At 36.8% G+C, this 24638-nt stretch overlaps 1 protein-coding gene across 1 annotated transcript; it reads right to left on the bottom strand.

The window, feature by feature from the left end:
• Positions 1–456: 456 nt before the first annotated feature.
• On the bottom strand, positions 457–17528 carry LOC113298378 (nicastrin-like). Its single transcript, XM_026547106.1, has 16 exons — positions 17237–17528; positions 15576–15695; positions 15358–15472; positions 13982–14064; positions 13819–13895; positions 13559–13636; positions 13231–13302; positions 13068–13141; positions 11373–11505; positions 11198–11269; positions 10140–10259; positions 4529–4600; positions 4033–4173; positions 2086–2170; positions 1531–1972; positions 457–1013 (listed from the first exon to the last, which is right to left on the bottom strand). The coding sequence occupies exons 1-16, from the start codon at positions 17298–17300 to the stop codon at positions 749–751; spliced, it is 2013 nt and encodes a 670-aa protein (XP_026402891.1). The 5' UTR covers positions 17301–17528; the 3' UTR covers positions 457–748.
• Positions 17529–24638: the final 7110 nt, after the last annotated feature.

Genomic DNA, 24638 nt, shown 5'->3' with positions numbered 1-24638 from the left:
GTGGGGATGGGAAATAGGAAAAACCTTAAACTAAACTATAATTCTACCGACAATACTTCTTAAGATGTGAGATATTGCATGGGTATCCGAGCTCGTCTCCTACTAAAATTTTCAATCTGTAAGATTCCCGACCTATTTTTTTCTCAGATAACAAATGGTCCTTTGCAGGTAGCTGCGAACTTTCCTAGCTTAAATTCTGAGCTGCTAGGCAGTATTTCTGTAAGTATCAGATCACCAGAATGAAAATGTCTTGGTCCGATAGTTTTCTGGTTCACTTGGACAAGTTTCACAGTTCAGAGATGAGAGATAAAATGAAGTTCAGAGATAAATATTTTGTTAAAAGAGACGAATATTTGTTAAATGTTCATCTCTTACTCACCTTTCCAAAAGATCTTACCCGAGCAATTTCAATTCATTTTCAGTGGGAAGAGACGAGAACGGGTTACTCTCCATGGGTTATAAAGTATATTCATTTTGAATCACTCGAACACTTTCCGAAATCACTATTGCCAAATTATATTTAAAGTTGTAATCAAGAATAAATGTGCCATCTCAAGGTCATCAGGTGTCTGCAAAGATCAGTTTCAGATTATTTGAGTCTCCCAAAACCGTTCCTAGAATGTAAATCAGGGATAATTTCATTACTCTTGATTTTCAGAAATGATCCCAACTGTTCTGCAACCTTTTCATTAGGTTGGTTAATAAGATGTATATGCAAATCGGCAGTTCACGGATACTCCGCTTCCCATCAATCCCGTTTTAGGGCTTTAGTCACGATAGCTTTCGTCACTATCATTGCCAAGTAAGCCAAAACCGCAACACTTATTCCTCCAAGAAGGACGAAGCGGTCGTAAGCTGCATTCTGGACTGTGTAAGCTCGAAGCCCAATCTCACTCCAAAAGCTCTCCGTCCAGACAGGGTCCACCATCCCCATAACATCAGATGCATTTGCAGGTAGCAAGTTCCATATTCCAGTATCAAATTTCAAACGAGTAGAGTATGCTGGTATATACCTGAAAAGTTTCAGGTGTTGTAAAGCTGAAAGAAATGAAGTAGTTGAAAATGTCTCTCTGAGGTTTGAACCAAAAATACAGATGATTACTCAGGATCAGAATCCTAAACCCTTGACCAAAAAGGGAGTTCACCAATACCAGCTAATGATGTTTGGGCCATGATTAAAGTAATATTCAAGTTTCTTTTTCAATTTTCTAGAATGGTTGCTGAAGACCCATCTAGATGACAAGATCTGTGCATTTAATGGGTCCAATCGATAAAATATTCAAACAGAAACCACTTGTTATAACAATTCAGTGTCTCAATGTGTCTTCCACCTTCTCCTTTGGAAAAGATTTTCAAGTGTAACTTTATCTATCAAAAGAAATAGTAATGCATATTGGTGTAGAAATTCATATTCAGTTAATTTTTCTTTTCATTGGTGTGCGGCACTAAAGTTGCTTCCATGTCAATCCACGTCAAACTTCTGTTTTCGACAAAATATAAAAAGGTTGCTCTCTATAGTTAAGAGTATACCTGGTTGTAGACAAAACACAAGTGCCCTTTCCATCTGTTTCTGCCCTAATACAAACTCCACCTTTACTGCTGCAATCTTTTGAGCAGATAGTACTGTTTTCTTTCCTCGGTTTAGAGGTTTTCTCGGCGAGAAAATTCCACAAAAATCGAGATGTATCGCGCAAATCCTCGACATATGGAGTTGACGAAGGTGGACCCAAAATAACACCAACATAATGGTTAGGACATGTACTGGTGGGTGTAATATAACCCTTCACCAGTGCACAAGAAAGACCTGGTTCACATGTCAATAAACATCCCAACAGTTCGTCTACAAGAGAAGAATTCACGTTGATCGAATTCAGTTTTGTCGTATTCAATATCTTGCCATCAGTGGCGAGGATGTAAAGGGTGCGAGCAACTAGTGAAGCAGCGGCAACTAAGGACTTGGAGTCGATATTTGCTGCATTAAAGAAATGAACATACTGAATAGTAAATACCTCTTAAAAAGAACTGGGAGGAAAAACTAGGTAGAAGGATGCATAAGTGATAACACCATGAATAGCTTTATCTCACATAAATCATCTAATTGGCTGTGATAGAACTTGTTGCTAAATGCAGAATCGAAGTCTTCCAAGACAACTCCTGAAGTCAAAGGGTTCTGCAGCAAGAATATGCAAATTAAATTTCCTGTAATTACTGAATACTTATTTATAGGGCAATCTCCCAGACAAAACAGTCCTTTTTTCTTATTGGAAGAGAGTATTTTATTCATGCACAAATAAATTTACACGAAGTAAATAACAAGTACACAAATAAAACGAGAGAGGAGGAAGCTAAAAGAAACTGAAAAAACAAAAACAAAAAAGCAAAGGAAAAACCCAAGTCCAAGAAACGAAAAAGCACATAAGCCGATAATGCCCTAATTCAGCTTCGAACTTCCCTTTACCTGCAGGATTGCACTAAAGCCACTCCTAGTAGCACTATAAATCCCATCAAGGAGCGCCTGAGGCAAACACCTTGAATACCATGAAACCTTTGTCACCAAATCTACCCAATACCACTCCATTACCTCATGGAGCAAATCCCATAATGAACAACATCTGTTACTGTTCAACTACCTTCATACAATCAAAGAAGATCTGACATCTTCAACGCCCAAACCAAAACCAATCGAAGAAGACATGACGTCTTCAACGCCCAAAAACTAGAACCAATTGAAGAAGACAAAACAGTCATTCATAACCTCTTCTTCGTTACCATGGAAGGCAGCGTCTAATAGTTTGGGCGAGTGATGAATGAAAAAAATCCTCATATCCTAATTCCTAACTGCTGATAGCCTTGTCTGCAGATGCTCTGGATGCTTTTTTTTCAGAAGCACCGGAAAGCTGTCTGTGTTAGTCACAGTGCAGTTGGGTTGTATCCTTTCCGATTTCCGAGGAAGACTCGGAAGTAAGTTAAACACATAACAAGCCACAAAAAGTATATCTTTACATGATATTTCCTACCAAGGCATCTCTAGGACATGAATCAAACGTGAACATTAACCAGCTACGGATGCTAAGAAAAACCTATTCTAAGTTGAGTTATTAAGGGTTAGCTTGTCCTGTAGGTAGGAACCTTATCCGATTCCAAAAACAATGAGTTGTAAGTGGCTAGCTATTGTAATAATAGGAAGGTCCAACAGTTTCACTGGTGTGTTGCTTACTGTAACTAGAGCAGTGACTTCAAAATAAGAACAAGAAAAACACTCTGCAAGTTTAGTAAGAACTCAAAATGAAATGTATTGATTAAGAAGCCCTCAAAAGGAGACAAGAGGCAACTACCCATGTACTGAGAAGAGTCCCCCAAATTACCACAAATGACTAACTGGGTAAGTAAAAAGTCTGTCTATCCTCGAAAAGTGCAAAAGAAATAAATCACAAGTAGATGAATCCATTGTTCTATTTAATCATGCATAAAAGAAATAAGAGGTTCAAAATCTGAAAAGTACCATAGATATTTCACAAATAAACCATTATTTTGTGTGACAGGAGTGTGCATGTGATATAACCACTAGTCTTTTGCTTCATATTGCAGCAACTCTTAAATATTGCATAAAAAATGTTTTTGTCAAGGTAGCAGCAAGCATTATGTGTTCTTGAGAGTGAGAAAATAATGATATTCCCTCCATCCAAGTTATATAGGCGGAGGGGATAGTTTCTCTTAGATTAAGAATTTACTTGGTTTTTACAAATTTCCATGTTATCTCCTAATTTACCCTTGACCAATTCCCAGTAAATAGAAACATTAACTTAATTTTGAAGATACACGTGCATAACAAATAAGGGTAAATATGGGAAATGCGAAATTGGGTTTTGTCGATCTAAATGGACAACCAAAATCCAAAATTCTGCCTATATAAGTTGGACGGAAGGAGTAGTAAAGAATACACATAAAAATATAGTATGTAACATCTTTTTGTCTCGAAACCAGAGTAATCACAAAATATAACAACTATATGTTCAAAGTTTATATTCTAACCTTTCTCATAAATGCCATTAGTGATGATGGAGGAATCCCGGGATTTGAACTACTAGCCATTGAGATATTGATGCTATCTGATCTTAGCGAATTATGAGCATGACGAAAGGCATCCAGTGTTTTCTTTGTTGCTGGTAAATCCTAATAAAAAAATAGGTTAAGCAAGAAAAAACAGACAAAGATAGTTAGTATATGGGATCCAGCTTGTTTTAAAGAAATCCAGCTAATCTAACTATGATCATCTTGTTAAAGTAGTAATATTTAATGCTCACTAGGTGTTCCCACATGTATATATGACTAGTCAGACCATCTGCTTGACGCCACATGTATATGTGCCCCAACAATAACTTTAAAGCAACACAAACCATTTACGAACCTTAACATAAAATAGTAACATGAGCAGGAAGACCGGCAAAAAAAGATTAAACTGAAGAATGAAGAATTTGCATAGGGTAGCATGAAATATTATTCGAAAGATATATACCAAGTTTCTTACCCTGGATGCATGTGCAAAAAATGAGCTGACCCCTTGACTGAATCCTTTACCTACAGATCCAATTTCCAAAACCTGTGAAAGAAAATCAAGAAATGCATCAGTGAAGGTTGTCAACTCTTTTACTAATAATGAGACAGAACTAATAAATGGCAGAGGACTGCTTTTACTACAAATGCTATTACTGCAGTTTTAAGACAAAGATTCAGACAATTAAATGTAGATCCAGACAGGTAAGTGGGGCCTTATGACAAACTGAGACATACCACGCACTTGGGAAGAGATAACAAAGTGGAGCAGCTGACAGGACCTTATTCTTTCACAAGGATACCCTGGACCTCCCTAGTCAATCAACATGACAATCATCTTGTACTCTACTACACTTCTCTTAACATTACATTTTGCTCTCTTTGCCTATTGTTGCTTGGTTGTATTATCTGCAGTAGCTGATGCCTGATAGCCAGCCAACATTATTCTAGTAAATAAGCTGTACCAAACCTAATCTAAACACATGAATATCTCCTGTTTCTGCTTGGAGACGAATGTACTCGACAATTATTTGGCAGAGTAAACTTAAGTCGTCAGGCATGTAATCTCAACCTAACCTTGAGATAAAAATATCACTGAGAAAAAGATATAAATGGGCTTGTGTGTTTGAGCCTAAATATAACGGGGATTGTTGTGCCGAGAGATTCATATTGTTCCTCAAGGCATTCTAGGATCCGGCATCAGAAACAAAAACTAAACATTCAACGAAAGCTAATACACATAGAACACACAAGACACAGAGATTTACGTGGTTCGGCAATGGCCTACGTCCACGGGCAGCAGAAATTCACTTTATTCATATATCGGAGAATACACAATTCACATAACACTCAGCACCCGTTCTTCTTCTTCACATTCTCAACTCACCTTCAAATCTCCCCCAACTCTCCCAGCCCCAAAGCCATGAGAGGATCTACATCTTGCTAATGGAGAGATTACTTCTCTTCTTTGTGAGGAGATGTCTACAACCTAAGGGTTTAGACAAGATTTATGTAGATGATGTTGATACCTTTAACCTAAGACCTATGCCTTTATTTATAGGCTTACAATAAAACCAAGCTTTACTCTAATTTAGGAAACCTAAACTAGCTAAGATAGGAAACCCTTGTTTAGATAGAATTCTAAACATAATTCTAAAAATCAGTCAAACCTGATTTAGGAAATCACACTGATGTTTCCTAAAATCGAGCCAATATCCAACAATTCTCCACCTTGGCAAGATTTTTAGGACAACTTCAACTTCACCATTCTCTGATTTCTCCACCTTGGCATGAAATCTCGACATTCACCTTCCACGCCTTCATACTCTACTGCCTTCAATCACCTGAAGGTGCCAATCACCCGTAGATGCTTCAATTCCACTAAAGGACTTCAATACTTCACTCACCCGTAGGTGCCAATCATCCGAAGATGTTTCAATCCCTCAAAGGGCTTCAGTTCTCCAATCATCTAATGATGCTTTCATACTTCAATCATCCCAAGACGCTACAATAGTACAATTTCCAAAACCTTTGTGTAAGATTCGAATGTGTCAATTGACACCAACACATCGTATGGTGTTTCAAGTTCCTTTTAAGGATGCAATGTGCTTCAATATGTGCTTCACAAATTCAATCTCTTAGTAGGGCTGCAACCGTGTCTTAGAAAAAACACCAACATACTAATGCACCTAAAGATGCTGCAAACGTAATTCATTGATTTAGTTCAAGATGGCCAATCCCAATTCTTTCGTAACTTTGCTGATTTCTCATCAATTCCAGTTATCTATGAATTCCTGACGCGTCTTCGACTTCATAGATTTTCACATGCACATATTCTTCAAACTTGCAAGATTCAATTCTTTGCACATTTACTTCAACTTGTAGGATATAGTCGTTGACTTCAACTCACCACTGCACTTGTCAAATTTGAGCTCTTCCTCCGTCCTACTTCTTCAAATTCCAACACTTCGTCTTTCAATGCGGAGTTCAAGATTTCATCACATGCAAATGTATGGTGTATCCATATACCTACGAAGTTTTCTTTCTACTCCAACTCTAAGCTTGATTCTTTCTCCACCTTCACACAATGTTCACAAAATTCTAAACTGCGTGATTATACGTTCTTCAACTTCATGCCTTAGCTGCATGATTTAGTCTTCAAATGTATTAGCGCATTATCTAATACTTTTACTTCAATATTCAGCAATACAGATTTCCATTCTTCAATCCTTTCATCACTGCAACTGCATTGGAAAGCTTCTTCAATACTCCACCGTTTAAACAACTTTAAACCCACTGAGTTAAATGGATCTAATGATTTCAGATTCTTATTCAAACTTCGGTACACACCGAACTGCAAACTTCTCGAGTTGCACCTAAGTACTTCAAACTCCAACTCCTAAAAGTCAGAAACCATTCCCTAGAGGATGCACATGATACACAAACATTCAAACACTCGAAATTCCACATCCTCACTAGATCTGCGTTTTTCAATGTTCACGTCTGAACTTGAAACTTCATTCTTTGTTTTCCAATGCGTTTCCTTACGACAAAAGGCAATTCAATTCACATACCGCGTTTTTCAAATAGTTAGCGATTTTTTCGCCTAACTATATACTTCACATGTAGTATCGTACCTTACAGTTGTGAAGTGCCACAATGATACTTGTTCCTTGCAACTGAGTTTTCACCTCAAAAATCGAAAACATATCTTCACGACCTATCTGTTTTTCCACCACGGTCTTGCACTTCTTCACCTGATGACTTCAAAAGGTAAACACCATATTTGTGGTGTTCAACGGTACCAAAAAACTCTGCTCCTACATTGTTGTGTAAACAACAAAAGCTTGCAGATATCCAATACTCATAAGCCTACAAGTAAACTTCAAACTCAACACACTCAAACAAACCCCTTTTCAATCATATGCCCAAGATACATATGCCAAAAAGTGTGTTGACTTCATCTTTAATTTCTTCTCTTCAAAACAGAATAAGAAACTACAGCTCCACCACACACAATATCTCCATATAGGAAATCTAATTTACCAAGTCTCTTCAATCTATCATCAACAAAGCAATATGCTTATAGCCACTTGCTTCAAGCACTTTTTCGTGAAATCAAACTCTTCAACCAGAATTTATCAACCTTCCACCAGTGCTCTCACAACACTAAGATATTCTAATAGTCGATAATTCTCACATGAAACCTACTAATACGTTTCTGCAATCTTCATTACACCATGCAATTGAGGCAAACTTGAGTTTAACTTCTTCAATTCCTTCGATTAAGTCGAGAGGACAACATGATCGAACTAATGACAACCAATAACATTCACGATTATTCCCCCTTGGTACTTCGAACAATTCCAAGGATCTTTGACAAATTCAGTTTCGCATGTTTACCTCTTTCAACGTACAAACATTCAACTTGTACTTCCATCACAACACTCTTGTTTCTTTGCAACTTGGCTTGCAAAATAGGCACATTCAAACGGAAAACCAACAAGTATTCCCAAATAGTCCACAAAAGTCTCAAACAAGCGAGGTAAAGACCAAAAACAGCCAAACACCTTTATCAAACTAGTTAATAAGGTTATGGAATTACTTACCCGAAGCTATGCAAAATACATAGGGTTTATGCTTCAAGAAGTATACTAACGTCAAATCCTCCCTTCAAGTAGAGCTTCAACTTCGAAAATGTATCAATCAACAACCAACGAATATGATACACTTCAAATACATTCGTCTATGAGTAATTGATACTTCAAATGGTGCTTGTCAAATCAGAAAATCCACATCTTCAACTTGATGCAATTCAAACAAACTTGTCTCCAAGATTCTTCACGTGAGGCTACACAATAATTTTCTGAATTCCAAGGTAACTCTGATTTTCAAACCGACATAACTTGATTCTACAACATGCCTATTTATGCATCTTCTTCTAGGCTTTTACTTCAATCTCCAAGTATGTCTTCTTCCATAAATCATCTGTCGCTCCAAGTATGTCTTCTTCAAATTTGACATCTTCTTTGATATCTTCACATACCGTTTCTGACCTAATTCAAACGAGCAAACCCTAGATTTCAAGAACCTAGACCTAATCTCTGATACCAGTTAGTTGTGCCGAGAGATTCATATTGTTCTTCAAGGCATTCCAGGATCCGGCATCAGAAACGAAAACTAAACATTCAACGAAAGTTAATGCACATAGAACACACAAGACACAGAGATTTACGTGGTTCGGCAATGGCCTACGTCCACGGGCAGCAGAAATTCACTTTATTCATATATCGGAGAATACACAATTCACATGACACTCAGCACCAGTTCTTCTTCTTCACATTCTCAACTCACCTTCAAATCTCCCCCAACTCTCCCAGCCCCAAAGCCATGAGAGGATCTACATCTTGCTAATGGAGAGATTACTTCTCTTCTTTGTGAGGAGATGTCTACAACCTAAGGGTTTAGACAAGATTTATGTAGATGATGTTGATACTTATAACCTAAGACTTATGCCTTTATTTACAGGCTTACAATACTTCGATTAGGAAACCAAGCTTTACTCTAATTTAGAAACCTAAACTAGCTAAGATAGGAAACCCTTGTTTAGATAGAATTCTAAACATAATTCTAAAAATCAGTCAAACCTGATTTAGGAAATCACACTGATGTTTCCTAAAATCGAGCCAATTTCCAACAGGGATCTTATCTGTTTTCTCTTTATAATTTGACTATTGCATAGTGTCTTATCCAAACTTCGTCTTTTTGGATTAAGATGGTTAAGTTATATCTGAAATTGGGATGTTTTGCAGCATATCTAGGTATCGATATTTCTGTACAGCAGTGTTTGGAGAAGCCATTCATGCCTTCAAAATAGCAAAAAAAATATAATATACGAAGAAACTGGTTTGCGTGTGACTCAATGAGCTTCATACTGGCAGATACAAGTTCAAACACTGCTGACTCAATGACACAATTAGAACCTTGGTCCCTTGGAGAATTAGGCTCATTGGGGAAATTGTATGGAGTTTTGAAGACCATTGAGTTAAAGATACTCTCTTATATATGGGGAAGGGAATGTTTGTGCATCGCGAAGTGGGAGCAGATACAAGTTCAAACCAGTGGTGGAATGAAGCACCAAATTTTCAGCAGAATGTGATGGGGAGTGACAGAAATGTCTTGCCCGCCTATTGATTTTGATAACTTTTACCTTCTCTATTTTTTCTTCTCTCTTCTGGAGCCTGAAGGTTCGGGTCCATGTACCCCCTCCCTTTCTGTTTTCCCTTTCCAATTGATGAACAATTCCTCCTTGTGAGTTTGCCATATAAAAATGCAGCTCTTCAAGAACTCTGAAACAACGAGCTCTTGATGTATTTCCCACAATGACACTCAGGTTTCTCATATAAATGACCTAAACTACATCTCTCTATACTTGGCCTGATTTCATGCCGATTTTTGCCTTATCGCAAGTGCAAAGGAATAGCCACGTTATTCTTCCACAAAATGCTAAATAACTTTTCATAATAGAATCTGATTTTCAGAAACATGATTGCGATCAATTAACTCTACCAAGGTCCAAGAATTACCATCTCAATCAGTGAGCTGTTAAGACCATGAACAGCATCTGTTCCCATATCCAATTCAGCAAGAAATCTCCGGCTACCTAGGTAACCCCAGGCTTCACCAGTGAAGAACAGAAAAACAAGCTGCGCAAGTGCCAGAAGAGTGTATAAGCTAAGAGAACAATAATTTATAAAAAGATGAAGATGATGATGATAAATTTAAGTCAATACACAATATCATCAGACATATACTCTCTGCTCACAGTGAGCTGGTTTGAACTGGAAAAATACCATTAAAGTATAAATGGAGTAGTCAGCATAAGGAATCAAGTGAAGTAGCGCTTTAAAAATCACAAACCAGTTCCGCAATGAACTAGGTACATGAGGCCATAGCTATTTTTCCCATGATAACATGAACTTCGAACTCTTATAAGCAATCCAAGCATAACGGTTCTACTTAACGAATACTGGCTTGTATTCCAGGTAAGAATTGCCTGGAAGGCACTCACTTAAACACATTTAGAAAAATTGTAATCATCAAGCAGGACTAAAGGCACTCACTTAAACACATTTAGAAAAATTGTAATCATCAAGCAACTTATCAATGCTAAGAGCATCTGCATCACTAAGGCTAAGTCTTGTGGAGGAGGGAACCTAACACTTACATAGTGGGAATGCCCAAGTCCTACGGTGTGGGAGGGAAAATTGATTTGAGCGAGATATCATTTCTCATTTAAAAGTTTATAAAGTGATGAAGCGAAATATCATGTCTCGCTTCTGTGTTTTTTCTGGTTTTGCTTCCCACCATGGTTCCCTGCACTGGAGGAGAGAGACAGGGAGAGGAGACATTATTCTACAGTTTCTGGCCACGCCTTTCCCTCAAAATCATCCATTAGACTTAGCCTAATGCTGCATCCAGACAGATCAGGCATGCATATCCTTCCACAAAGATGATGAATAAACTTAAGCATACACAAGGAAATCTATTTGCTACTTTCACAGGCACTCACTGGCATCCATGTAGGGCCCCTCCGCTGCTGAATAAAAAATGTAATGCATGTGGAAGGTTTATTAAGTTATACCTGTTTGTTAAGCTCATCCAAGTCACCAAGATGAGAAAGAGCATCAACTGCGGCTACCAACGAAATCATTCCCTGGAAGTGTTTCAAACTTCACATTTAGCAGAATCATAAGAATCAGATTACCTGAAAAAGATGGTTAAAGAACAAGAGATGCTAATATGGAGTATTAACTTACAGATAAAGGGGAATCTGCGCCAGGACTTTTATCACGGAAAAAAGATGCAGAATCCATTGATGCCATTGCCAGTACTATGGATTTGGGCTTTTGTGTAGAGGAAACATCAATCGGTGGAAGTGAAGACATCACACTGCCATTCAGGTGTCAGAAACTTCGATTAACAGGCATATGAGAGGAATACTTTAACTCAGGCACAACTCTCCAACAGGTTTAGTAAAGAGTACAATTGAGTACATAGTAAAACTATTGCCAATTGGACTGAAAATGGAGCTTCGATGACCAGCAAAGCATTTAATGAATGGTACCCATATGCAGGCAGCAATATCTTTTCTCATTCTCTTGTAGATGATATAACACTACAGTGTGCTACTGGGTACTGGGGGAGAGTGTTACTCATGTAAATAAATTTTTTGAACCTAAGCATTTCTTCCACATCCATCTCTACTGTCACTTATTGTTTGCTAGATCAAATGATAAATAATGCACTTTCTTTTTTCCAGTTGCATGCAACTAAAGACCATAGACACGCGCATCCATGTTTTCCTAGGCAGCGCCGAGGTGCCAAAGCGGCGTCTTTTTTTTCCTGGGACGCCTCGCCAACCAAGGCGCTGCCTCTGCCTAGTGTTCTTCAAGAGAAATCCTAAAGCTAGTATTTAGGCTTCTCTTTTACAGTTAAAACCCACTTCTTTCACGAGATATTAAGGCTCAGGCTTCGCTTTGGGTCTATTTCATTCAACTAACGTTTGTACTACAAAAATATTAGATAAAATAGCAATTATTTTTTCGGGGGGGATTATATGGCACTGCGGCTCTGCTGTGGCTCCATATGTTACACCCAACGCCTCACGCATCGCCCCAAACAACATAGCAACACATTATGACAAAGCTAATAGTGAATAACAAACTTCTACAGGTTCTACTCGGCTAAATTACTGGCCAAAGGAAAAGAAAATCCAAAATCATCCAATTATCAAGTCAATGGATGAACGGCTTTTCTGAATTGGCTGATTTTCAATGAAAAAGATCAAATAATTAGCAGAAAATCACAAGCCTCTGAGATTAATTTTCAAATGTAACCCACATCTTCAAAAGAAAATCTTAGGGTGTCCATTAGCAGGCCAGACTATGTGGCACAAGGTGGCTTACATCAAGACCCTAGCTCAAATTACTGCACTACCTGTGGTAAGAACTTAACCATTTACTTTATACATTCGTCCCATTCAGCTCACCAAAGAAGAGAATACTTTATTCATTTTCCAATGATCTCAATTTCTGCGGTAGGACATTCAGTTGACTAGGTCATCTCTGTTTGACGGGGTCAAACAACTCTATCAGTTCTAAATTTTATTTCCTGTTCTACCTATAACTAAAATACCCTTCTCCTAGTTCTAATTTCTTTTCTATATTAGATGACTTCCTTTTCCTGGTCCTAATACTAAGTTAAGTTACCCCATGAAAATAGTTGGAGTGCTGGAGATGCGCATTTTATTCAAGGAAGATATGTGTACCGCACAATTAAGCTGGGCCTGGTTATGTTAATCCTGTTACGTGACGTTCATTCGGCTATTAAGTTTTTCAACATAGTTTTCCAATGGATTCACCACTAATAAAGAATAATATTGGGTGAGAAAAGATTTGTAGCACACATCAATCTTTGCCAAAATAAAGAAATTGAAAGCCCAAAAATCTCACCTGTATCCACCTAAGGGCAGACAAGACTGTTGTTTCAAACAAGATTCTGAATCATGAGTTCCTGACTTCGTCGTCTAATTAAGATCACATGCTCAAGTGTCAAAAAAAATCACTAAAAACAAGGTACTAGATGGTAATACAGGATCCCAGCAGAACAACATACCTGCATTACAAGATTGAACTCAGCCACATCTACTTTATATGCTTGCTTGTTCTTCTCATTCTTGTCAGCAATCTGAACATACGATTGACAATCATGCTCTTAGGGGACACTTAATAAAATTGAGTAACTTAAAATGATTGCATAATTGTCACAGGGGATTAATGATAGCATGTCAGCACATGCAAGTTTCCAATACAACAAGGTCCCAAGTTACTGAACTGATTGAAACCAATTTTACCACAATAACCTTCAAGAGTAATAAAACGAGGATCCAAATCGAAACACCATCTCTAAAATAAAACGAGGATCCAAATATCTGTGCTACTACCTTCTGCAGGACAACCGTGCTATCCTCATCCAGTAAGAAAATGGGAAAGTTGTAGCTACTCCACATGATACTGGATCCCTGCAAATGGCAACATGTAACGTTAGTTGCGTTTCTGAAACAATTCTAGCAAAGACACTATATTCCTTACGTCAACAGCAGGCTGTGCTAATTTAGTTGTTCTTTTTCCTTATCACCGGTTTCTTTACCACCACTAATAAGCTAGAATAAACCTTTTTCTTTGGGATTCTTTTATAACTTACAAGAGGGTTCCATTCATAATTGAGCTTCTGGTATGGAGAGAATTCAGCCTGTGGAAATTTTTCAACAGGTGAAAATCCTACAATGTAGAAAACTTCCCATTCGTCAGTACGTTCAGTTGCCAAGACGAAGGGAGAGAAAATGAACAAAACTTGCATATATTACCTTTTGACTCATTTTGGAGTTTGGTGCTAGATTCAACCAAAACACCAGCTACTTTCCTCGCTAATCCTGTATCATTTGATAGCCTGTAAGACTAGAAACCTAATTAGGAACGGTTTACGGTTTATTTGATGTATAACATAGAACAAATATTTAAAAGCTATTCTGTTATCTTAGTCAAAGTTGTAAAAGCTGTCAGGTTTCTGATGTGCCCATATGCATAAAGATATACAAAAGCACATCAAGTACAAGCATTTGTAAATATTAAGTTCACATCTGTTATAATGAGGAATTTATGCTCCAAAAAAACATACAGTTCAGACAGTCTTAGTGAAGTCTCATGACCTAGATATCATATTGACAACGGTCATAAGTAAGTTTCTGGTTGATAACAAAAATGGCGCCCATATTCTTCTGGCTCTGACTTTTCCCTAAACAGTTTCGGTTTTTTCAAAACTACATCTAGAGTTTCAATATCATCCTATAATCTTATAAGATAGAAACCTCAACATGATCTGCAAATATTTGTGCCTAGGAGGTATAAGTAGCAATCCAGGTCCAATTCTGCAGGTGCTGGACACCTTCTGGTTAATGGTCAAATAATTTCCTTGGCATGGAAGAGGTCATATTGGCCTCACCTGAATTTTGAGATATGCGACAAGCACCCTAAGTCATAGTTACCTTACCACTGAGGGAGTTTCCTATCCCCAAGATTAGGAGCATGGACCAAACTAGTCCCAAAGAAGTAGAACACACAGTAGCAAAACAAGAAGAATAACAGGACTAAGCAATTGTGCAGTGGTAACGTGAATTTTTATTTCTTTAATGGAAGACTTTTACGGTGTTACCTTCAACTTCAAGGTGTTGTATCTCTCTTCTTCTACTTTCCTGCTGAATTGTTCTTCTAGTATTTTCCTAATCAATACGTACTAACTCTACCCGTATTTATAGGTTAAAACTCCTTTTATTTTAGTAAGGAATAAAAACTCTATTTTATTGGTAATGTTTCAGGAAATAGAACTTCTATTTTTGCGCCTAAAAATATAAATATAAATCCAGATCTACTTGTATGTAAACCTGATTATAGAGTCTTTTGATTGGACTTATTATACCTGAAAACGGATCATAGATTCATAGTTCATCAAATGACTATCAACTTTATGTCTCGTACCACAAGCACTCATTCTTATATTGCAGTGATGCACTATGCTACCTGAATCCCTGATATAATGCATATCTAGTATGTTACATGGCTCCTAACAATTATACACAAAATCAAGTATAGCGATAGAGAATTAAAAAAGTCAAGATAAATATCTTCGAGAGTTAAGATGATGGCAATGGAAAATGTAAGCAAGGCAGAGAGGAATTTTCCTTGCCTTCTCATTAAATCCACCATATCATCTAGCTGGATCAAAATCGAAGATGATTGATCAATGTGCTCAATGTTCTTGTATCTCAGCACTGGAGCAACAACCTTTTCATGGCCAGGATCTAGAAATAATTACAACATATTTATGATGCACCAACACTTCAAAAGGTGAATAAGTGATCAAACAGTGTTAATGATTACGAGTTTAATTTTATCTTCACTTACTAGCACAACCAATTTCACCAGAAAGGTTCAGCAACCGGACACAGGGATATCCATTAACTGTCAAATACATTGACTGCTCAAGATCAGGAACTGACTCCAGAGTATTGACCTGGTCCGAAGCTGTCCAAAGTGAACATGTGTCGCAAGAACATGCAAACCAACAATCTTATTAAACGGGGTCAAACACATATATACCAAAGGCTGCAGAATAATGATAAATAGAATAAATAAGAAAATAGAGAGCTTGGAACACAAGCTTACAGAAACAGTAGTTTTTCAAAATTATAATCTTCTTCATTGTACGACAAAAGACCCCTACCATATAAATCCCCTTTTCATGAAAACTAGGGTTGTCCAAGGTGTTGTATATTTGCACAAGTTTATGTTGGATATAGGGATTACATGATGATAACAGAAAGTTAGATTGATTAACACAAGAAAGAGATCATCCTCTGAGAAATTCAGCCATTAAAAATCGTCATCTTGAGGAAGGAATAAAACCCAAAATGGCTAAGACATTAAAGACATCACCCTCTAGTGTTGTTTCCCAATTTTGTCTGTTATAACCATTTTCTTTTTGACCTTTTTGGTGTTCCTGGCCATTAAAATAAAAAACCGAATCAACACTCAAAACTCGTAACATATCTATCTAGTCACCTGGACATTCTAAAACCCTGATAAGGAGTAAATTTAGTAGGATTGAATCTTAGTTTGTGTAGCAAAGTGTTCCCTGTCAAGGACTTTGAGAAAGGATTTAATATGGGATCATAAAGACAATCAAACTTTTATTGTCATATGTAGTGAGTTTAGCGCATTACTTGTGCCACAAAAAAATAATCTTCAGGACTTTGAATGAGGACTTGCTGAAACCTAAATAGCTATGGGAACTGCTACACTTTTTCAATGCATGTCACATGCTAAAAAAAAAGGAAGAAAAGGAAACAAACCGGCTACTGGACTACTTAAATGATGTACTGAACTGCAACAACATCGCATAGACAGTTTCAGCTTAGGTTCTACTCAATGTGTAAACAATCTTAAGATCACTAAGATCAAGTGTCAGAATCAGATTGTTTATGTTAAGATCACCTACTGAGTAAGTTCATCAACTCATATGCCACTTCGATGTAGAGCGGAAAATCTTTTCCATACCAGATTACTCTTGCTATAGGTTTTGACTAAATTTTCACTTAAAAGTGCAGGTTTAGGCAAATGTGCTTCATCTAATAAGAGCTACACGTTCCTTTAGCCAAAAATTTGTGGAACTTTTGTGTTTTTCTCATTTTGAACACATAATTTGCGAACTTCCCCAATGTTCCAAAAGATTAGTGATGGCACCCAGTCAGTGTTGAATTCCAAAGGAATGAGGTCACCTCCAAAGTCCAGACCAGCATAAAATATAGCCCCAAACACAATGAGCAAAGAAGATACAAAACCTAAGTCGTTACCGATTGACTTTAAGACAGATTTACCTCCGAGTTATATTTATACGAAGATCGAGAATCTAAGTTAACGCAAAAATAGAAAACTATGATTCATCGTTAGATCAAGTTTTAACCTAAAAAATGAAGAGATATCCATGTAGAGAACATTCATTTCAAAATAAACAAATAAATATGCATAAAAAGAGGATAGGAGAGGAGAGTAATTAGCGTAGTCACCTGAGAAAGAAAGATGAAGCTGAGAAATTAAGAACAGAAGCACAAAATGATGTTTCATGGCCATGGTGAAGATGCGAACAGTGGAAAAAAAAGATTGCTTATACCCTAGTATATGAACATTGCGGCAGAGTTTTGGACTGGGGCATCATGTAAATGTCCTCAATCCTTTGTTTTGTATAGGAGAGATGGCAAAGACTAGGATTGGTAATTGGGATGATGGCTCTCGTTTGACTGTTTGTTTGGCGTAAAAGAGGAGAATAGTTTTTTTTTTCTTTTTCTTTTTCTTTTAAAAGCATCTCAGAACTTTTTCATCAAAGTTTTATGTCTCACGCAAAGTTTTATCTCGAGGGGTGAGGGTCATTAAAAAAAAATTATATAGCTAAGGCTAAGTTTTATGGTGCTAGTTTTGCTTCTAAATTAGACAAAAAGCGATGCTTATTATAGATATTATTCTTTTCTACTTCTCACTCCAGATATATCTCGAATGCTAACTAGTAGCCAGATAGTCGCGTTGTTTCATTCAAGGCAACCAAGATTCTACTTTTCGCGCAATGGTTCAGCGAGATTGTTTTATTTTTTGATCCGACGGCTGAGATGGTTGCGCTGTTCCATTCAGCGCTACCAAATTCTACTTTTCGCAAAATGGTTCAGCGCATCTAGATGCTAGATTGAAATGACCATAAGGTCTGGGTGGGTATTCTAGCTGACGTGGACTTCCAATCTAGATGCTAGAGTGGAAGACCATAAGACTAAGCCTAAGTGGGAGTAAAGGAAAAAGTATATGTTAGACTTTTTTTCGTGACCCTGATCTTAAGTTCACATCATCTTTTTGTCTCTAATTTTAAATAAAAATGTGTTAGAAAAATCCTTGGGTATTGAAGATAAACTTTAGGTGAAAATTTTTACTCTGAACTTTTTTGTCTTTTAGCAATGACCCACTAAAAAAGGTGTTAATAAGACCTCCACATAGGATGACCTTGATCCCAAGCATTAAATATGCTCTAAGCATAGAGAAATTATATAAGGCATATTACACGATGGTACGAGGAGCACAGAGATATTTTAACAGTGATATTGCACAAGGGTACGTCATAGTCGTACCTGACGGTGTCATTAAAAGCAATTAAATTTAAAAGATTCAGGACCTAACAGACCATAATTGTGAAATTTTCCCGTTGACTTCCATGTGGTGTACTTATATGGTTCAGTAGATTGTGTACAATTCATTTTTCTTCTATGTAGATAAGAATGAGGGTATGTGGAGTGGAGTGGAGTGCAGTAGACAGATAAGTTTTTCGATCATATCTTTTAGGTACCAAGATGGTACCGTGTTGTGTTGTTGTTAATAAAGCGTACTAAATCGGTGGAGTCCGTCTCGACCATTTTTTCGTCCATTAGTAATATGTTGTTATCTGAACTGCCATTAGTAGGGTCCATATCTCCCACTAAAGCAGTTATTATACCTATAGGTTGAGCCATCACCTTGATAGTTGTGGTGGTGGAGGATCTGCAAATAGAGTCTTTCTTGCATAATTTGGGTGACCCCTTGCTGCTCCATTTGTATTATTATTTTGATCAAATCTGGTTATAAAGTCGGCCTTGCATAACTTGGGTGACTCCTTGTTGTTCCATTTGTATTATTATTATTTTGATCCAATCTGATCATGATGAGCTCTAACGAATGAAAATTGTGTCTTCCGATTTGAGTTTTATCAGGAACGGGTGTGATATTTGGCAGGTGAGGTGGCAACACATTATTGGCCCAATCCAAAAAAAAAATTTGTAACTAAGAGGCTGTCTAGAAAATGTATGTCGGTCATTGCAGACGTTTCTTGTAGATAAGTTCATTTATGAATGACCAAAGAATCCATAGTATGATACAAAAAGATGAGAGAGTATAGGTTGGGATTTTCGAGGTTCGCATGAGTTCTTGTAAAGTGGTATTTTGAGTTACTGTTAGAGGTCTATGTCTGGAAAAATTGTTTTCCTCAACAGTTGTGTTACGCAACTTTTCCACATGGCATTGGAGTAATAAGTGGTTTCTTATTTTGGTGTCTGAGTTGCAAGTTTTGGAAAATGTGGTTGGGGTGAGGTGGCTATGATAGTGGGTCCATATTAAGGGTGGGTAATCTTTCATTAAATGTATTTTACAAGAAAAAGTTGTATATTTGGTCGAAAAGGTAGAGTTCACGGGAAAGTAAATGGTGGTAAAGGGTGTTATCGTTGTTGTTCTGCCAGTTAGGTCAGTTGCATATTACTGGAGTGGAGCAAAAATGCATAAATTGAATGCAACAAGTAGAACAATTAAGTACGGAAAGAAAAAGCTTACATAAATAAATTTCTTATTAAGGATTAACAATTAAAAGTAAAGTTATGTTACTATCCATATGGTCAGTGCCACTCTCAAGGAAGTTCTGGTTATCAATCGCCGTTATCAGGATGGTTTTCCGTAGGTTGCCAGTGATGTGATGCAATGCCAATCATATCTTATTTATTGGCAACAATCGCAAAAAAAAAATCCCAAGTAAAAGAACATATATGAAACCATATTCAACATAACAAAGTCATGAGTTACGATGTCATAACTAACAAAATGCCTCTCTGTGAGTATAATAACAAGTTTCAAGTACATAAACACTAAAAATAAAGACATCTATTTTTAAGAGCTAGAGATTAATCACCAAACATATAGGAGGTCATGTTGTCGATAACAACATAAATATATAAGATTTAATACATCAGAAATCCAACAAAAAATTAAACAACAAAAGCATCATGACACATAAATGAAATCTAAAACTAGTATTCTCAAACAAAAAAATCAATTTCAACTACTCAAAATCAAAAAATTTATGACTTCATTATGCGATGGAAATTAGCAAATTAAGTCTCGTTTGAAAACAAAGAAAGTTATAAAAGTCCTCGTCATTTGAATCCACCAAACGTTTGTATGCCAAGTTTGGATGTCAAGTTTAGTTCCAAAACTCGGTCTCTTAATTATTGCTTACTAAAATCAACTTCGCTAGGTTAAACTTAGGATATATGTTAGAGCATAGCTCAGTTGAACTCACCAAGTGTTGGTATGTCAAGTTTGGATGTCATATTTTAGTATCAAAACTCATCTAGAGTCGTTTGATTAAATACTAGAGTCAACTTCGTTTAGGTTATACTAGAAAGTCTAGGAATGTTGAGAAATACAAGTATTACTCCGAAGACCTGAAGAATGTGAAGAAGTAACTAACTACAATGACGACATCATCCTTCCACTTGAGGTTAGTAATACTGACTTGAACTTGTTTCATTCCTAGCGTATCTTTCAAGTCGTATATATTGAAAACATAACCGCGAAGCTGTATATATTGTATATTATACTCTAGTGATGTTACATCATCATAATAGTATGATCATAGTATCAAGGAATTAGACTAAGAAGTATAACGCTTATCTTTTGAACTTCGCAGATATGACATCGACATAATCTTGTACATAGTGTTATGATTATGTGAATGGGTTATGGTGAAGATTTCATCCTAGGAAACAATGTTTTACATTTGTTTAAAGAAAGTACATTCATGAACTTGTTTTGTGAATCGAAAGGGAAATCAATAGGATTATTGTTCTTTCTATTCATTGCAAATCTTTGGATGACCAATATGTGTGAGTTGGTACAACCAATTTTAACTCAGGTTATGTATATTTGTACAACCGATCACAATGCCTAGACTTATGATTTGGTATGACCGGTCCTGGTAATTGGTGTAACCGATCATAGGTAATCACCATGAGATGGTATTACCGATCCTTGTAATTGGTGTGACCGATCCTAATAATTGGTGTGGCCGATCCTTGTAATTGGTTTAACCGGTCCTGGTAACTGGTGTGACCGATCACAAGTAGATACCATGTGTAGATGGAACCGATCATTGTAATTGGTGAATCCGATCCCAGTGACCGATCATATGTAGGTACCATATTTAGGTATAACTGATCCTAGTGATTGGTATAACCGATCTGAACCCATGTATGTGACTTGGAAGGACCGATCAAAACTAACCATTTTGATTTGGTATAACCAATCACATAGTAGTCTTGGAATACTGGCTAACCAATTATAAACTTGTTTGAAATTGTGGTGTAACCGATTCCAAGAAAGCAAATCCATGTAAATATGAAATAAGGATTTGCAGTGAAAAGATGTCAACATACTTTGAACACGAGCAGTAACTCTTACATTTATTGTTAAAAGATATTACTTGGTACTCAAGGTGATCATGTGCCGAAATAAATTAAGAATCTTTTAATTAAGGTATTCGATTTTATATGCTTTAATTACCAGTAATTAATGCATAGCTCTGGAGAATAAAAATTAGTAATGTGCATATACTAATTGGAGATTTTCTACTGAGAGATTTAGGAAATATTGGACCAACATTTATTGGAATTATGAAAGCCGAATTTTGCCATTCATTGCATATCTTGAGAATATTTTCGGTTTTGGAAATTCCTTGGTGTCCAAACATCCTTGGTCTATAAATACCTAAGTTTGCATTTCTAGAAAAATATCCTAAGAGCCAGGAAAACTTCATTTCTTGTTGTTTCTGGTGGAGCCGTCTATTCAGAGAGGAAAGTATCCTAAGTAGGTGAAATCTCTTACGACCACTCGTTTAGAGACTTCTGTGGGATCAAGAAGCTCTACGAGTACCGTTGGTGGGAAACTAGATGACTGCAGTGTTATTAGTTTTCGATTTAATTTGATTGACTAACGGTTATTGAAACTTTGATTGCACCTAGTTTGTTTATTCTTGAAAATCTCCTCTTCTGATATAAGATTCACTCAAACTAGATCGAAGTATCGATGGGATCTTTAGAACTGTTGTTAGATCTAAAGACATCTTGTGATAATCCATTTGAAAAATTGGGGGTACAACAACCACACCCAATATTTCGCTTAGCAATCTGTATGGACAAACTCCAATATACTTTCTAGAGAATCAACTAGACAGTCAGACTCAATCTAAATAAAAAGTATATCAAAGAGTTTATATCTCAATCTTTCGATTTGATATATACTCAAGCAAATAGAAATCTGCGAGTCTTTATCAAATACTAGAGAGATAACTTGGATGGTACCAATGACCAATATCCAAGTGTCAATCAATTTAAATCAACAACCAAAAGGTCGGATATTCTAATTGATTGAACAACGCACAACCTGTGATATTTCAATTATATAACAAAATATAATGAGGAAAAGAAATAACACATACACCAGAATTTTGTAAAGAGGAAACCGCAAATGCAGAAAAACCCCGGACCTAGTCCAGATGAACACACATTGTATTAAGCCGCTATAGACACTGGCATACTCCAAATTAACTTCGGTCTGGACTGTAGTTGAACCCCAATCAATCTCACACTGATCCAAGTACAGTTATGCTCCTACGTCTCTGATCCCAGCAGGATGCTACGTACTTGATTCCCTTAGCTGATCTCACCCACAACTAAGAGTTGCTACGACCCAAAGTCGAAGACTTTAATAAACAAATCTGTATCACACAGAAAAGTATACGGTAATAGATAAATCCATCTCCCACAAATATACCTACGAGTTTTGTTCCGTCTTTTGATAAATCAAGGTGAACAGGAACCAATTGATAAACCGGACTTATATTCCTGGAGAACAGCCTAGTATTATCAATCACCTCACAATAATCCTAATCGACGCATCGAAAAAAATATTGTGGAATCATAAACGATGAGACGAAGTGTTTGTGATTACTTTTCTATCTTGCCTATCGGAGATATAAATCTCGAGCCAATTATTACAATTGTACTCGTAACGATAGAAGATGCAAGATCAGATCAGACAACTACAAGAAAAGTAGTATCGGTCTGGCTTCACAATCCCAATGAAGTCTTTAAGTCGTTAACCTGGTTTAGAAGAAGAAACCAAAGGTTAAAGGAGAATCGACGCTAGTTATGCAACAAGTATCACACGTAAGGTGTGGGGATTAGGTTTCCCAGTTGCTAGAGTTCTCCTTTATATAGTCTTTCAAATCAGGGTTTGCAATCAATGTTAGCTTGGTAACAAAGCATTCAATATTCACCGTTAGATGAAAACCTGATTAGATTCAAGCTAATATTTCTCAACCGTTGGATTGAAAACTTAGCTTGTTACACACAAATGAAATGTCCAATTTTGGGTTTATGTAACCGTTCCCAAACATTAACATTTGTTGGTTCAACAATAGTTAACCAAATGGTTAGCCATATGATCACTTTCATATCCACCATATTCTTCTTCACCATAACTAGTTCAAATGACTCAAATGAACTAGTTAGAGAGTTGTTCAATTGCTTAGATCTTATGTAACTACAAAAGACACAATCGAAGCAAAAACGGTTTGATTCACTCGAATCAGTTCATGAACTTTATAGCCACGGTTTGCAAAAGCATTCCTTAGTTTATATAAACATGAGTTCAAGAACAACCGATTTTAGATATAACATTCTCAAGTTCGCGGACTGGGTTCGCGGACTTAAGATCACGGAAAGAGTTCACAAACTCCAGCAGAAATTCTCGGGTCGAGAACTTCCGCCAGTTCGCGGACTTGGCTCACGCCACATTCCGTTTCTCTTGATCAACAAAGTTTGCAAACTTTGGTTCAAGGAATAAGGACTTATACATATATGTGTTTCCACAATAATGCTTATATCCTACCAATGGTTATGTAATCTAAACTCTCATTTAAATCATTGAAACATTCTTAGAGGACGTTATATAGCCGTTATTCACAGACCGTTTTTCGTCAGAGCAATTTCCAAAGTGATTGAAATATAACATGACATTCGTCACTAGGTAAAGATGAATTTGGCAAAAGCGAAAGCTTACCAACACATATTTCGAGAAATAGATAGGCGAGTTACACTCGGCTCGAAATAGTAAATGTGTATAATGAAAGTCTATATATCAAAACGACTTTTGTCTAAAGAGTAGGAGATATAGTAGATAGACTTTTGAGTAACAGATAAGTTCAAGTCTCCACATACCTTTTAGTCGATGAAGATCCACCAGTTCCTTGAGTAGTCCTTCGTCTTATATGAAAATTTCCATGGAGTCTTGAGCTCAACTACACTTTCTATCCTAGTCTGATACCTTTAGCTATATAGGCTAGAAATCAAGACTTATAGTTTTGATCACTAACATTGACAAACATGCTTGAGATAGCAATGCATGCGATTTCGACCGATCAATGCTATAACAATCTCCCCCTTTGTCAATTTTAGTGACAAAACTATTAATACATATAGAATACAAAAAATAAATAAATTAACTTTTGTAGCTCCTATTCCACATGCCTAATCTTCAACATTACGCGAAATCTTTGTCACTTCCAAGTAC

The sequence above is a fragment of the Papaver somniferum genome, chromosome 7, assembly GCF_003573695.1.
Source record: "Papaver somniferum cultivar HN1 chromosome 7, ASM357369v1, whole genome shotgun sequence".
NCBI classification, from domain to species: domain Eukaryota; kingdom Viridiplantae; phylum Streptophyta; class Magnoliopsida; order Ranunculales; family Papaveraceae; genus Papaver; species Papaver somniferum.
Note: the sequence above shows the minus strand (reverse complement) of the source record. Positions and strands in the feature narration are given on the sequence as shown.

What these genes read in the sequence shown, in the direction of transcription:
- LOC113298378 (XM_026547106.1), bottom strand. Translation starts at nt 17,300, where the DNA reads ATGGCCATGAAACATCATTTTGTGCTTCTGTTCTTAATTTCTCAGCTT. An exon ending in TGGTGAAATTGGTTGTGCTA is followed by an intron (nt 15,473 to 15,575) that starts GTAAGTGAAGAT and finishes AATTATTTCTAG; the next exon opens with ATCCTGGCCATGAAAAGGTT. An exon ending in TGGATGAGCTTAACAAACAG is followed by an intron (nt 10,260 to 11,197) that starts GTATAACTTAAT and finishes GCACTTGCGCAG; the next exon opens with CTTGTTTTTCTGTTCTTCAC.